Genomic DNA, 16396 nt, shown 5'->3' with positions numbered 1-16396 from the left:
AAAACTGAGTTGTTGGTTAAGGGCTTGTAAGTAAGCATTTCACAGTAAGGTTGTATTCGGCGCATGTGACAAATACCATTTTATTTGATTATGTTCCAGAATTAGAATACAAGTAAAGGACATAATAAATCAGTCTGCACACGCAAATTAGAGTGATGACAACGTAGTGAATGCAATTCGAATCATACAGATGACAGAGAATCCTCGCACTACGGTCTTAATCATGCTTGAGGGGAGGCATACTTCCTAGATGAAACCCACTGACCCTCAGCCTTAGCCCATCCCAATTCCTGCATCATCTTGGTCTTATTGCCTTGTTGATTCATCAGCACTCATTTCTGTAGCTTTCCTCAGTGTAAATTTGTGCGAGATTAAAGCTACAGAATGTTGCTTCCGGGGAACAACAAGGTGAAACTCTCTGAATAGTTTCCCTGGCAGCCTCTAATGGGTTGACCTGGCAACCCAAAACTGTAGTTGGCACACCTTTGTCTGGCTGCCCGGAAGGACATTTTGGATTGGTTTGACTCACTTTGACACACTTCCATGGATTCTCTGCTGATGACAGAACAGAACAAATAGACTCAGTTGACAACAGTTGACAGCTGCTAGAATTAAGATAATGTTACAATGTTATATTCATAATTCCTTTCATTCAATATGAAAAGTTATTSGTAGTGGCATATTTAAAACAACAGATTTTTTTTTTAACTCTCAGGAAACCAAGACACGTTTCTTTGAATCTGTTCCTATGTTTTCAGGGGCCAGTGGATCAGGCAATTTAACAGTTAAGAAATCAGTGACAGKAGAGGACATATCTCTGAACTCAAACTCTCCAAATTTACAATGTTTTATTACATATTTCTCCTCCTCTCTCCTACACTCCCCTCCCTTCCTCTGGCTTTTTTTACATTCACTCAGCCGAAGGTCATACTAAATTTTGTTTCATTAATGATTGATGAACCTGTGAGGTAATGAATGTAGACATATGCTATCCCGGTTTGAATCTAAGATGAGTCTCACCTTCACCTATGTATCAATGCCTGTCKGCTGGTGGGATGTAAGGGAAATTCATAGAGGAGCACTAGGTTCTCTTAAAGGCATGCACGTCACTTCTGCTAATGTAAGGTCAAGGTGAAGAAGACATAGTGTACTGGGAATAAACTGTACATGCTCTGGATGTTCTGTAACCTAACATCCCACTGACTTCATTAATTGGGATATTCACGTGATAATGCTGGATAATGCTGGATGCCTGGATAGGCTGATGAGACAGTGGATGAACTCACTGTTTCAGTGAGATGAAACAGAGTAAATAGGTATTTTAACGTCATAGCTTTAGCCGGTGGTAACTTGTGGAATAGACACCGTCTGGAATGCAGTATTAATCAATCAGCATCTAGGATTAGACCCACCCGTTGTATAAAATCAATATAACTCATATGATCAAGCTATACAATTATCCAAAGTGTACAATGCTGTCTTCAAGTGTCAATATAGTAGAACCTCAAAGTTAGGAACATTTCAATATTCGAACAACCTCGATTCCCAACGTGTTCCTACTGTATCTCTGAGGTCCTGCACCGGTCACACACTGTAGTTGAAAAGAGTGTTCTGCCTCTCCTCTAGATGACCTCTGCCCTCCTGGTTGGGATGGCCTTATCTGCTGGCCTCAGGGTTACCCAGCAGCTGTCACCAAGGTCCCCTGCCCCAGCTACATCTTCGACTTCAACCACAAAGGTAGGTGACACCCCACTCTGTATGCATGGCAGAACAGGTTCCAGGTTCCCCATAGAAATATAATTTGAACACAACATCTCTGTGTTGTTCCCCTTTACCTGTGTATGGTTGATACATAGCTAGTTTATATTAATACTTGAATGATGTATTGTCTAATCCAAGTACACAGATAAAGTATTATGACAAACAACTCTGTCTGCATGGGAGAATGGGTTCCCATTTACCACTGTATGATTGATATAGTGCATTTTTAGTGGATTTATAGTGACTTTAGAAATGTGAATTATGTACTGCCTCACTTGAGGTGCCAAGTGAAACCAAGTAAGCTACCGAGATACAGTATGTTGATTTGTTGATATATATTRCAGGTCATGCCTACAGGAAGTGTGACATCAATGGGTCGTGGGTGTTTGTGGAGAGCCTGAACAGGACGTGGCCTAACTACTCAGAGTGTCTGGGCCCTGGGTTCTTGAAGCCAAGCAACGAGAGGGTGAAAGTGAGTACTGTTCTGTAGCTASTGCAGCTGCCTTATCCCCACATATGCAGGAAACCCTACAATGCCACTGTATATATTGTATTGTCTTTTAGCAGATGGTTTTATCCAAAGCCAGTTATCCATACAGTATATGATATATTTAGCATATGTGGATCAACCCTGATGTTGTCATTCTCACTCCCACTGAGCAACTGGGTCAATTACATGGCTGTTTCAGCTAGTAACATCTGTTAGGGAAGCTTTACAGTAATACAGATGTAGGRTCTTAATTTGAGCCAGTTTGCTACACCAGGAAATTAATCCTGCAACAACAGGAAATGTGAATTATTATATGTATTATAATTAATGGACATTTTCTATTAGGGCAAATCAAGTCTGTGGAAAAGTGGAAATTACAAGTGGAAATTACAAACTTTAGAAGCCTTTATAAAAGTCAAATACACTACAAGTTAGCATTTCCTGCTGTGCAAGAAAATTCTCAGCAACAAAAGAGTGATCCAATTAAGATCCTACATCTGTACCTACAGTACCTCTATCCTTCTCCCAGCAGGACTTCTTTGAGCGTCTGTATGTCATGTACACCGTAGGCTACGCTGTGTCCTTCAGCTCTCTACTAGTGGCTATCTTCATCATCGGATACTTTAGGTGAGTGTGTGTGTGTGTGTGTGTGTGTGTGTGTGTGTGTGTGTGTGTGTGTGTGTGTGTGGTTTGGTTTTACTATCCTTGTGGTGACCAGAAGTCCTCACAAGGATAGTAATAAAAGGAACATTTGGACAAGTGGGGACATTTCGCCGGTCCCCACAAGGAAGAAAGCTTTAGGGTTAGGGTCACAATTAGGGTTAGAATTAAGGTTTAGGTTAGGAGTTTGGGGTTAGGGTCAAGGTTAAGGGTTAAGGGTCAGGGAAAATAGGATTTTGAATGGGAATAAGTTTTGGGGCCCCGACAAGTATAGTAAAACAAACGTGTGTGTGTGTGTGTGTTTGCGCCTGCCTGTGTGCATACTTGCGTGCGTACATGCGCATGTCTTTCTGAAAGAGTGTGAGAGGCTTCCAGTAATAATCAATAGTTAAAACAGACATAGGCCTAATGGGAGTTTGGCTCAGGCAAATGAGAACTAGGAAAGCCAGTGTGGAAATAGCAGTTTCCTGGCTGTGCACTGCAGAGTGTGAAAATACATTTGGCAACATGGAAATGCAGAGTAATCTGAAATGAAAGCAAATGAGTTGGAAAAAAAACAAATACTCCAAACATTGAGAGGAGGGATATTAAAGTAAAGAATAAAGATTTTAAGCTTAGTCAAGAAGCCTTTTTCGATAGGGTTTCTGAGAAAGTGAGTATGTTTCAAGGCCAACAAACAATAAGCAAAATAGAAAGACCTGGCAGCAGTACTGGATAAGCTTTAGTCCGTCATTAAATTGTCTCATCRGGCATATTGAATGATGCAGAAATGACGGGTTGGTTGTTTAGCAACAAAAACAAGTCTGATGAAACCACGATTGAACTCTATGGCCTGAATGCCAAGAGTCACGTCTAGAGGAAACCTGGCACCATCCCTACGGTGAGGCATGGTGGTGGCAGCATCATGCTGTGGGGATGTTTTTCAGCGGCAGGGACTGGGGAGACTAGTCAGGATCAAGGGAAAGATGAACGGAGCAAAGTACAGAGAGATCCTTGATGAAAACTTGCTCCAGAGCGCTAAGTACCTCAGACTGGAGCGAAGATTCACCTCAAACAGGACAACGACCCTAAGCACACAGCCAAGACAACGTAGGAGTGGCTTTGGGACAAGTCTCTGAATRTCCTTGAGTGGCCCAGCAAGAGCCCAGACTTGAACCCGATCTAACATCTCTGGAGAGACGTAAAAATAGCTGAGCAGTGACGCTCCCCATCCAACCTGACAGAGCTTGAGAGGATCTGCAGAGTAGAATGGGAGAAACTCCTCAAATACAGGTGTACCAAGCTTGTAGTATCATACCCAAGAAGACTCGATGCTGTAAACGCTGCCAAAGGTGCTTCAACAAAGTACTAAGTAAAGAGTCTGAATACTTATGTAAATGTGATATTTCAGTTGTTTTTTCTAAAATTCTAAACCCTGTTTATGATTTGTCATTATGGGTTATTGTTTGTAGATTGATGAGGGGAAAAAACAATTTAATATATTTTAGAATAAGACTGTAATATAACAAAATGTGGGAAAAGTCAAGGGGTCTAAATTCTTTCCGAATGCACTGTATATTTCACCTCCAAATGTTTATTGAAGCATAAATACATTCGCACAATGAGCACTTGTTGTCTCTCAAATATATTGTTACAGCTGTTGGTTAACTAGCTAGTTAATTTTTGTCATATTAGCATAGACATGACATCAGTCAAAACACCTAAAAACAAGACGTGGTATAAATAACAAGATACAAAGAGCTGAAACGAGCCACCTACGATTCCCCACACGGCAGCTTCTTGTCATTGTTGCTATCTATCTGACCGTTCACAATCATAACAACGCATGCCTTCTGGCCACATCGAGGCGTGTGTATCATTTTGTGATGTTATCAGATAAATATGAAACTCTCTGGATGAACAGACTCAAGAGAAATAGTATATAATGATAATAATATTAGTCATCGACCCTGTGCTTCAAAACAAGACCATGTTTACTCCTCCAGAAGTTGATGTTTTCTACTCCAAGCAGAAACCACCACAACATTCACTTCAATGTGTTCCTTATGGGTAGGTCTTGTTCCCACTCCAAACCCAAACAGAGAGGAAGCAGTGAGCATCAGAGGATTTATGTTACATTTGGCTGAGTAGTAAGAAKAATTTTATTTGACGTATTTAACTAGGCAAGTCAGTTAAGAACATGTTCTTATTTACAATGACGGTCTACACCACCCAAACGACGCTGGGCCACTTGTGCACCGCCCTATGGGACTCCGAATCACGGCCAGTTGTGATACAGCCTGGATTCAAACCAGGGTGTCTGTAGTGACACCTCAAGCACTGAAATGCAGTGCCTTAGACCGCTGCACCACTCGGGAGCCCAAGGATACTTTGGTCAAGTGCAGTTGAAGAATATTCATCTCTGATGTACTGGTGTTGWCAACTCTCTCTCTCCTCTTAAATCAAATCAAGTTGCAAATGAGAACTTGTTCTCAACTAGCCTACCTGGTTAAATAAACTTTTTTTTTTTATTAAAAAAAATTGGTCGCGTACATAGTTTAGCAGATGCTATAGTGGGTGCAGCAAAATGCTTATGTTACTAGCTCCTAACAATGCTGTCACGTTCCTGACCTTATTTCCTTGGTTTAGTCTGTGTTTAGTTGGTCAGGACGTGAGCTGGGTGGGCATTCTATGTTTTGTGTTTCTATGTTGGGTTTGTTGTTTGGCCTAATATGGTTCTCAGAGGCAGGTGTTTGTCATTGTCTCTGATTGGGAACCATATTAAGGTAGCCTGTTTGCACTGTTGGGTTGTGGGTGATTGTTTCCTGTATTTGTGTTCTGCACCAGATAGGACTGTTTTCGGTTTTCACATTTTATTGTTTTGTTGCTTGTAGTGTTCACGTTATTATCTTTATTAAATCATGTTGAACACTAGCCGCCCTGCGTTTTGGTCCTCTCCTTCATCCCAGGAAGAAAGCCGTTACAGAATCACCAACCACAAAAGGACCAAGCAGCGTGGTAACGGGCAGCAGCGACAGCAGCAGCAGCGTACTCAGGACTTCTGGACATGGGAGGAAATTCTGGACGGTAAGGGACCCTGGGTTCAAGCTGGAGAGTATCGCCGCCCTCGTGAAGAGCTGGAGGCAGCTAAAGCCGAGAGGCGGTGGTATGAGGAGGCAGCACGGAAGCGAGGCTGGAAGCCTGAGAGTCAGCCCCAAAAATTTMTTGGGGGGCGGCTAAAGGGGAGTGTGGCGAAGTCAGGTAGGAGACCTGCGCCAACTTCCCGGGCTTACCGTGGAGAGCGAGAGTACGGGCAGACACCGTGGTATGCGGAAGAGCGCACGGTGTCTCCTGTACGTGTGCTTAGCCCGGTGCGGTACATCCCAGCTCCACGTATCGGCCGGGCTAGAGTGGGCATCGAGCCAGGTGCSATGAAGCCGGCTCAACGCATCTGGTCTCCAGTCCGTCTCCTCGGGCCGGTGTACATGGCACCAGCCTTACGCATGGTGTCCCCGGTTCGCCAGCACAGCCCAGTGCGGGCTATTCCACCTCGCGGCACTGGCCTGGCTACGGGGAGCATTCAACCAGGTAAGGTTGGGCAAGCTCAGTGCTCAAGTGCTCCAGTACGCCTTCACGGTCCGGTATATCCGGTGCCACCTCCTCGCCCCAGCCCAGTACCACCAGTGCCAACACCACGCACCAGGCTTCCTGTGCGTCTCCAGAGCCCTGTTCCTCCTCCAYGCACTCGCCCTSTGGTGCGTGTCTCCAGCCCGGTACCACCAGTTCCGGCACCACGCACCAAGCCTCCTGTGCGTCTCCAGAGGCCAGAGTCTGCTGTCTGCCCAGCGCCGCCTGCGCTGCCCATCTGCCCAGCGCCGCCTGCGCTGCGCGTCTGCCCAGCGCCGCCTTTTGCCATTTGGCAAAAGACCTGCACTGCCCGTCTGACCACTGTGTCACTTCATCTGACCAATAGAGCATGATGTTCTCTGATAAACAACACTTCCTCCTTTGTATTGTTTTATCCACCTTATATGACGTTTTCCACATTTTGTTGAGTTACAGCCATAATTTAAAATGGATGAAAAATATATTTTTCAGGTCTGTCAGGTTGCAGGTAGGTGCTCCACAAAGCTTTCCCTGTAGTGCCTGCCTCGGGAGCAGCACTCGTCTATGTGGCCTGTGCATAACAGCTCCATGCCTTGGGGACCTTCAAGGGATTTCAACAGGCTAACCAGGAGGTCTACTCTGAGGGTGAAGCTCTGGAAGGCCTTGGAATCTCCACTAACATCAGGGGCGTTGAGGATCGCAGTGAACTCCCTCTGTGCCAGTTGGTGTGGTTGTCCGTATTGTATCTGCAAAGCCTGCATAGCTGCAGTGTAGGGCTGCTGGTAGTGTCGACATGCTTGGGCTATCAGCTTGGCCTCATCCAGTATCAGGTGCTCCATGAGGACGCTGTGCTTGTAGTGTTCTGAGAGTTCTATATGAGGATTCAAGAGGTAGTCCAGTGTCATCTTGAGGTCTGTGAACTCACTTCACTGTTGTGGACTAGATTGGGAAGCCTTAGCATGCACCCTGAGGAAGCCATGTGGGAAAGTACATCTCAACGTCCTTCAAGTTGTAGCCAAGCCAAGCCCCAGTGTCCTGTTTGTCACCCCTCTAGACAGAGTCTACCTTACCCACTCCAATCAGAACSAACGAGCATGTCACTCATGCTAAGGAGTGGTCAGAAGTCCCTGAGTATGTACGCCATTTTAGATGACGGAGCAGAGTGGACAATCATCCTCCCCGCAGCGGTTAGACCCCTCGACCTCGAAGGCCAGGAAGAGTCATTAGCCCTGCGGACAAATCGCCACGACGCTGCACATCTTACCGGTTCCTCAGTAGACTCCCAAGTACAATGCCTTGCAAAGTATTCACCCCCCTTGGCGTTTTTCCATTACAACCTGTCATTTAAAATTTATTTTATTTGGATTTCATGTAAAGACATACACAAAATAGTTAAAATTGGTAAGTGAAATAAAACTTGTTTAAAAATGTAATAAAAAAAAATAAAAACGGAAAAGTGGTGCGTTCATATGTATTCACCCCCTTTGCTATGAAGCCCCTAAATAAGATCTGGTGCAACCAATTACCTTCAGAAGTCACATAATTAGTTAAATAAAGTCCACCTGTGTGCAATCTAAGTGTCACATGATCTGTCACATGATCTCAGTATACAGTTGAAGTCGGAAGTTTACATACACTTAGGTTGGAGTCATTAAAACTCGTTTTTCAACCACTCCACTTAACAAACTGTAGTTTGGCAAGTCGGTTAGGACATCTACTTTGTCATGACACAAGTCATTTTTCAACAATTTGTTACAGACAATTTCACTTGTAATTCACTGCACACAATTCCAGTAGGTGAGAAGTTTACATCACTAAGTTGACTGTGCCTTTAAACACTTGGAAAATTCCAGAAAATGATGTCATGGCTTTAGAAGCTTCTGATAGGCTAATTGACATCATTTGAATCAATGGAGGTTTACCTGTGAAGTATTTCAAGGCCTACCTTCAAACTCAGTGCCTCTTTGCTTGACATCATGGGAAAATAAAAAAAAATCAGCCAAGACAAGTCTGGTTCATCCTTGGGAGCAATTTTCAAACGCCTGAAGGTACCATGTTCATCTGTACAAACAATAGTACGCAAGTATAAACACCATGGGACCACACAGCCATCATGCCGCTCAGGAAGGAGACACGTTCTGTCTCCTAGAGATGAACATACTTTGGTGCGAGAAGTGCAAATCAATCCCAGAACAACAGCAAAGAACCTTTGAAGATGCTGGAGGAAACAGGTACAAAGTATCTATATCCACAGTAAAACGAGTCCTATATCGACATAACCTGAAAGTCCGCTCAGCAAGGAAGAAGCCACTGCTCCAAAACCGCCATAAAAAAAGCCAGACTACGGTTTACAACTGCACATGGGACAAAGATCATACTTTTGGAGAAATGTCCTCTGTCTGATGAAACAAAAATAGAACTGTTTGGCCATAATGACCATTGTTATGTTTGGAGGAAAAAGGGGAGGCTTGCAAGCCGAAGAACACCATCCCAACCGTGAAGCACGGGGTGGCAGCATGTTGTGAGGTTGCTTTTCTGCAGGAGGGACTGGTGCACTTCACAAAATAGATGATATCATGAGGAGGAAAATTATGTGGATATATTGAAGAACATCTCAAGACACAGTCGGGAAGTTAAAGCTTGGTCGCAAATTGGTCTTCCAAATGGACAATGACACCAAGCATACTTCCAAAGTTGTGGCAAAATGGCTTCAGGACAACAAAGTCAAGCTATTGGAGTGGCCATCACAAAGCCCTGACCTCAATCGTATAGAAAATGGTTGGGCAGAACTGATAAAGCGTGTGCGAGCAAGGAGGCCTACAAACCTGACTCAGTTACACCAGCTCTGTCAGGAGGAATGGGCTAAAATTCACCCAACTTATTGTGGAAAGCTTGTGGAAGGCTACCAGAAATGTTTGACCCAAGTTAAACAATCTAAAGGCAATGCTACCAAATACTAATTGGGTGTAGTAAAACTTATGACCCACTGGAATGTTGATGAAAAAAATAAAGGCTGAAATAAATAATTCTTTCTACTATTATTCTAACATTTCACATTCTTAAAATAAATGTATTTGGCTAAGTTGTATGTAACATCCCTGTTTTGCATGTTATTTTGACATTATTGTGTCACATATCAGTTTGCAAACTGTGTAAAAAAAACATCTGACACTCCTGAACATAKAGCACTACCGCCATCGCTAAGATTCAGAGTCCTAGGTATACCAAGGGATTTATGAAGCCATTTTAAAGACAGAATAACACAATACAAAATGAACATGTGCTACTTACAGCATATGCAGGCGAAGGTGTTTTAGTGTAATCATTAGAKCCATATTTGATTCAGAATCCAATTGATTCACAAGAACAGTCTTTACATGCATGAATGTTGTACACAATTCTGGAAAAAATTCCTTTCATTTATTTACAAAATTCAAATTTACAGCTGATTTAACAACCTTTTTTAAAACAATTTTATTTAACATCCATCAAATGTTATTGCAGCCATATTGGATTTTGTACGCCATATTGGATTTGTGGCAAAATAGAAAGATCATTTGTGATGCCACCCTGACTTAATTGCAAGACTAGGGACTAAAGATACAACATCCTTTAAAGAACCTTGGACACCTAAAAATGTAATTTCAACGTCTGAGCCCACTTGTTAAAGCCAATTACTTTAGCCACAACATCAAAAACCGTGGCACTGTATGCATTTTTGTCAGGCGGGACCATACAGCACTGCATAAAAATACATTTGACTTAAAAGTTGTCTATTGGACAGCTACCAAAAAGTGAAGTTTACATTCATCATAAATATTCATAGTTTATATTTCCGCCTTTTGTATCTGTGGGTTTACAGGTCTATATTTTCAAGTTGCATGACAATATCCTAATGCTATTTGTTTGTGTATGTTGGGCAGACAATTGACTACTTGTATTCCACATTTTAGCAACATGGTTTTTTGTTATACCTCGGCTAGGGATGTCTTAAAATGTTTGTGGCCTTGTCATTAGCCTATTATCTTTGTCTGATGTGTAAGGCCAGTGCTTTAGCCCTGAGTACACTAGAGAGAGGGAGCACACAGCGTGGGAGACGTCTCTTTATTAAGAGYCGTTTCAGAGGAATGAATAGACTCTTTCTCCAGTTAATGTATTAATGGAGCTTTTGAACAGAGAACACTCAGRGATTGACTCTACAGTCCCCAGAATCATTGTGAGTGGGTGGCTTGGAAAGAGTATCTTGACAACTTCAGAGTAAATCTGTAATGTTCTCCTCATCTAGCCTAATAGTCCTCCAAGCTCAAATAACAAGCACTTAGCAGTTGTTTTTTAATAGATAATTAGATTTTCACCAACACATTTTGTAATTAAGGAAATTTGATTCCCTTGGGCAAAGCGTAACCAATTTGGTCTAATATCCAGCTAAATTGTGTGAGACTTCTGGAGACRGTTAGAGTCTATGAGAGCAGCCTGTCCTAGAGTCAATCCTCAAAGAAGGACACTAACATGCTGACCGAACCGCATGCGTGCGTGCGTGCGTCATCGTGCGCATATTGATTTTGTCCCCCCCACACCAGATGCGATCAGGACACACAGGTTGAAATGTCCAAGCAAACTCTGAACCAACTATATTAATTTGGGGACAGGTCGAAAAATATTAGACATTTATGGCAATAGCTAGCTAGCTTGCTGTTGCTAGCAAATTTTTATTGGGATATAAACATTGGGTTGTTATTTTACCTGAAATGCACAAGGTCCTCTACTCCGAAAATTAATCCACAGATAAAAGGGTAACGTTAAACCGAGTTAGTTTCTAGTAATCTCTCCTCCTTCTAGCTTCTTCTTTGGACTTTATATGGCGGTTGGCAACCAATTTTAAGGTGCATTACCACAACCAACTGGAGTGTGGACCTCAGTTCCTCTTTCAATCACCCACTTGGGTATGTGCTCCTAAAAACCAATGAGGAGATGGCACGTGGGTACCTGCTCCTAAAAACCAATGAGGAGATGGGAGAGGCAGGACTTGCAGTGCGTTGAGCGTCACTGTAATGATGGAGAGAGTCAGAAGCAGGTGCAGGTGAAACGTTTTAAAACAACGAAACCAAGAACATGACCCTAACATAAGGCAGAACGCCGATACACAAGAACAATATCAACTGGTGAGTGAACATGGGAGAGTGATGTATAAAGGGGAGGAGATGATGAAGGTAATGAAGTCCAGGTGTGAATCCTAATGATTAACAGGTGTGCATAATGACGAATCCCAGGACCGGTGGTTAGTACTCTGGTGACGTTGTATGCCGGAGGGGAAGAGCAGGAGTAGACGTGACAGTCACAAATAGAACCAAGTTCTATTTTAGCGCCTTGACGCGCACGAGCAGTGTGGGTGCAATGATTGAATAACATGTATGTGTATATTTGTTTTGCAATGCTCGCGCACATGACACGAGCGGTGTGGTCAGCATGTTATGGGTGTTTTTGATTGGTTACTTATTGCAAATTGGAGTGTTCAGCAAAACTGCAGGACATTGTGGACAATAGGAAATGTGATTGCCCTGGGCAAAAAGTAAGCGATTTGGTCTTACACAGTTGTGTGGAAGACCATTATGCCCCGTTCATATCTAACAGCCGAGACGATGGTTTAAAATCTCGGCCTTAAGAAATGAGACAAACTGCTAAACGATGTCCGCTCACCCGTGGAAATTCTGTTAACATCATTTAAAAAATCCCCATAAAAAAAAACGTCAGTTTAAGCTAGAGATAYCTTTTGCATTGGATGCTTCTCAATCCACCGCATCACCCTATGTTGCACTTCCGCATATGCAGTGAATGGTGACAAAGCTAAAGCGGTGTTTGTCAGTTCATGAGTCATCCTGAAAATCAGTCTATTCACAAAATCGTTTGTAACGTCTGAAACTATTAAAACCCCTCAATGGAAAGATTAGACTCTCGCGAACACGACAGTGTTCTCCGTTTTGCTCTATGACTCCCACAAGCTTCTTGGGACTTGTCTGTAGTCAGTACAGCCGATCTGCCAATTTCTGTCTGTAGCGTCTGAACCGTTTGGGCTACACACTAATATGACGCCTCTGTGGAAAGGTGAGACTCTCTAAGACGCCCACAGGCCTCACAGGATTCGTCTGAAGTTCCCCCGGTAGCAGCTGAATAAGTGAATGGAAGTATACATGAAGACTGTTTAGTGGGAAAAATAAGGGGTTAAATACATGTCCCCAATTTTTTTTCTCCTGATCTTCTTCTGATAAGATGGCGCCAACAGATATGGCAGCTCTGCTTTTAGCTCCTAAGCATCTTTGCAGTATTTWGTTTTTTGGTGTGTTATTTCTTGCATTATTAGCCCAGAAATCTTTTCGTATTACTACATACAGCCGGAAAGAACCTTTGGWTATCTGAGCGGTGGTAACTCACCAGCATTACGACCAGGATTATGACTTTCCCGAATTGGATCCTGTGTTCGTACCCCCCAGGACAATTTAACTTATTCCAGAGGCTGCTCCAAAACACCGCCGGCGGAGAAGMGGTATTTGGAGTGGACTTCTAGTCCGACACCGCTTCCGAGTGTATTACTTTCTAATGTTCAGTCTCTGGATAATAAAGTAGATGAGTTCAGGGTGAGGATCTCCTTCCTCACCCTGAACAATCATAAACATCAAATCAAATGTATCATAAACAATCATAAACATCAAATCAAATGTATTTCAAATAAATTTACAATCAGAGATTGTAACGTACTCTGTTTCACGGAAACATGGCTCTAATGGGATATATTGTCCCCGTCTATTCAGCCATCTGGGTTCTCAGTACATTGCACAGACAGGGATAAAGAACTCTCCGGGAAGAAGAAAGGTGGGGGTGTATGTTTGATGATTAACCACTCATGGTGTGATTATGATAACATACAGAAATTCAAGTCCTTTTGTTCACCCGACCTAAAATACCGACCATATTACCTCCCAAGATAAATATCTTTGGTTATAGTCACAGCCGTGTATAATCCCCGTCAAGCCGATTCCACGATGGCCCTCAAAGAACTACACTGGAATTTATGCAAACTGGAAAAAAACATATCCTTTATTGTAGTTGGGGATTTTAACAAAGCAAATTTGAGGAATATGCTACCGAAGTTCTACCAACACTGACCGTACAGTAGTACTCGAGTTGGTAAAACATTGGACCACTGCTACTCAACTTTTTTTAAATGCCTACAAGGCCCTCCCCCGCCCTCCATTCGGCAAATCTGATCGCGACTCCATTTTGCTCCTCCTTTCCTATAGGCAGAAACTCAAACAGGAAGGAACCCGTACTAAGGTCTATTCAACGCTGGTCTGACCTATCGGAATCCATGCTTTGAGATTGTTTTGATCATGCGGACTGGATATGTTCCAGGTATCCTCAGAAGAACAACAACGAATACATGGATACGGTGACTGAGTTCATCAGGAAGTGTATAGGAGATGTTGTACCCACTGTGACTATTAAAACCTACCCAAACCAGAAACCGTGGGTAAATGGCAGCATTCGCGCAAAACTGAAAGCGCGAACCACCGCATTTAACCATGGCAAGGGGACTGGGAATATGACTACAAACAGTCTAGTTATTCCCTCCGTAAGGCAATCAAACAGGCAAAACATCAGTACAGAGACAAAGTGGGGGACGAGACCCGTAATACACAATATACAAAACACACAGCACAGAAGCTGAAACAACGGATAGGTACTCACACGACCAACGGACATGGGAACAATAACCGACAAGGACAATGAGGAATAGAGAGGGCAAACTACCTGCCCTCCAGGACACCTACAGCACCCGATGTCACAGGAAGGCCAAAAAGATAATCAAGGACTGTTAAGCGGAGCGACACAGGGGAACCCAAGAGCAGACTCTGATGAGGAAACAGGGATGAATGAACCAAAATATTTATTGTTACACAGAGAGATATGGAGTGCAGATCCCGGGAAGCTCAGATGAGTTGCAGAAAAGCCAGATGTGGAGACTGAGGTTGGAGTTAGCTGAGTAGAACAGGGTAAACAGGTCCTGAGGGGAATCCAAGGTAGTGGTGGTGAGACAATCCAGAGTAAGGGGGTTGGGTGTTGAGATGTGGAACAGGAGACAGGAGCCAGAGACAGAGCGGTAACTGCAATGAGAGGAYAAAAGGTGTCAGGCAGGGAAACAGGCACAGGATCTTGAACAATCATAAATGGCTAAAATAAGAACTGACTGAGCAGAGATTACGATCTGGGAGAGTGGAAGTGCCATGACTGAGTATTTGTAGAGGTCTTGATTATGGAACGAGTTGCAGCTGGTAGGGATCTGCTCTGACTCCAGCACACCTGTCTCCAACCACACAATCACACAGAGAGGGAGAGGGAGAGAGATGTACAGGGGGAGTAACTGCAGGTCAAGAAGACACCTGATGAACACCAGAGGGCGTAGCAGGAGCAGATGTGACAAGGAAGTCAACAACCCGAGCCACGGCCTGTTCACCCCGCTATCATCCAGAAGACAAGGCCAGTACAGGTGCATCAAAGCTGGGACTGAGAGACTGAAAATCAGCTTCTATCTTAAGATCATCGGACTGTTAAATAGCCATCACTAGCCGGCTTCCACCCGGTTACGCAACCCTGCAACTTGGAGGCTGCTGCCTTATATACATAGACTTGGAATCACTGGCCATTTTAATAATGGAACACTAGTCACTTTAATCTCATATGTATGTATATACTGTATTCTATTCTAGTGTATTTTAGTCACTCCAACATTGCTCGATCTAATAACTATATATATTTTTTAAATTCCATTATTTTACTTTTAGATTTGTGTGTATTGTTGTGAATCATTTTTAGATACTACTGCACTGTTAGAGCTAGGAACACAAGCATTTCGCTACACCCGCAATAACATCTGCTAAATATGTATATGTGATCAATAAAATTAGATTTAATTTGATTTGATTATCTTTCAGACATAGGACAGACACTTCAGAACAAACTTTTTGCGGGGCTATCTGTTCCATGTAGTGAATCTGTTATTCAATGTGGTTTTTTTTTATACTTCAATGAGTTTTACAATTCAAGATCAAATAGCAAAATGATCCTTGGTATGACCTTCTTAAAACAATTCCATATAGTTTAGCAGACCACCCCTCCCCTTCCCCCAGCCTAGACAGGGCTTAGACTGTAGAGGGGTCATAACATGGTTATAACAGAATCTTATGGGTTAAAACAAGCGGGCCTCTGATCAGAATATCGGCCACCTGCTGGGTGTGTTAGTGCTCACACAGCAGGTGGTTGCTAACACAACGCGGCCACACGCTGCTTATATAAGTTTATATTTTCAGTGTGTCTCAGCTATTAGAGATGTTAACMTTTCCTGGTCCTCTGTTTCCTGTCAGGCGTCTCCACTGTACCAGGAACTACATCCACATCCACCTGTTTGTCTCCTTCATGCTCCGAGCTGTCAGCATCTTCGTCAAGGACCAGGTGGTGCACACCAGCGCCGGCCTGCAGGAGTTTGATGCCGTGCTCATGGATAACGTCAAGACTGTGGCCATGGCACCGCTGGATAACTCTCAGTATGTAAGTAGTAGTAGCGCTGCACCTCCTGCCTGCACCTCCCACTCTTGCTCTCCTCCACTTCTCTGTGCCGCTACTCCTTCACTCCTGCCCTCCTTCACTCCTTCTCCCTAAGAATCCCAATAATCCCTGCTCTTCCATGAATAAATAAAACAGTGACCTGCACACACAATTGCTCCATTAGACACCTTTAATTAGGCTAGTGAATGCAACTGTGTGCGGGTCCTACTTCATTTCTACACATTTTCTTCGGTCCAGCACCCCAGTGATGTGCCCTTGAAAAATACAGATTAGACTTCCATG

At 43.3% G+C, this 16396-nt stretch overlaps 1 protein-coding gene across 1 annotated transcript in view; it reads left to right on the top strand.

Annotated features, from left to right (window-relative positions):
* The window catches only part of LOC111959410 (parathyroid hormone 2 receptor-like), a 99269-nt gene that overhangs the window by 12741 nt on the left and 70132 nt on the right, over nt 1-16396 (top strand). The window contains exons 3-6 of the mRNA XM_070437675.1: nt 1627-1737; nt 2106-2233; nt 2781-2878; nt 15913-16096. Of these exons, the coding sequence (XP_070293776.1) occupies nt 1627-1737; nt 2106-2233; nt 2781-2878; nt 15913-16096 (521 nt within the window). The remainder of the gene's footprint in view (nt 1-1626; nt 1738-2105; nt 2234-2780; nt 2879-15912; nt 16097-16396) is intronic.

This window comes from Salvelinus sp. IW2-2015, linkage group LG36 (assembly GCF_002910315.2).
Source record: "Salvelinus sp. IW2-2015 linkage group LG36, ASM291031v2, whole genome shotgun sequence".
Lineage (NCBI taxonomy): Eukaryota > Metazoa > Chordata > Actinopteri > Salmoniformes > Salmonidae > Salvelinus > Salvelinus sp. IW2-2015.
This window is presented reverse-complemented; position numbering and strand designations above follow the sequence as displayed.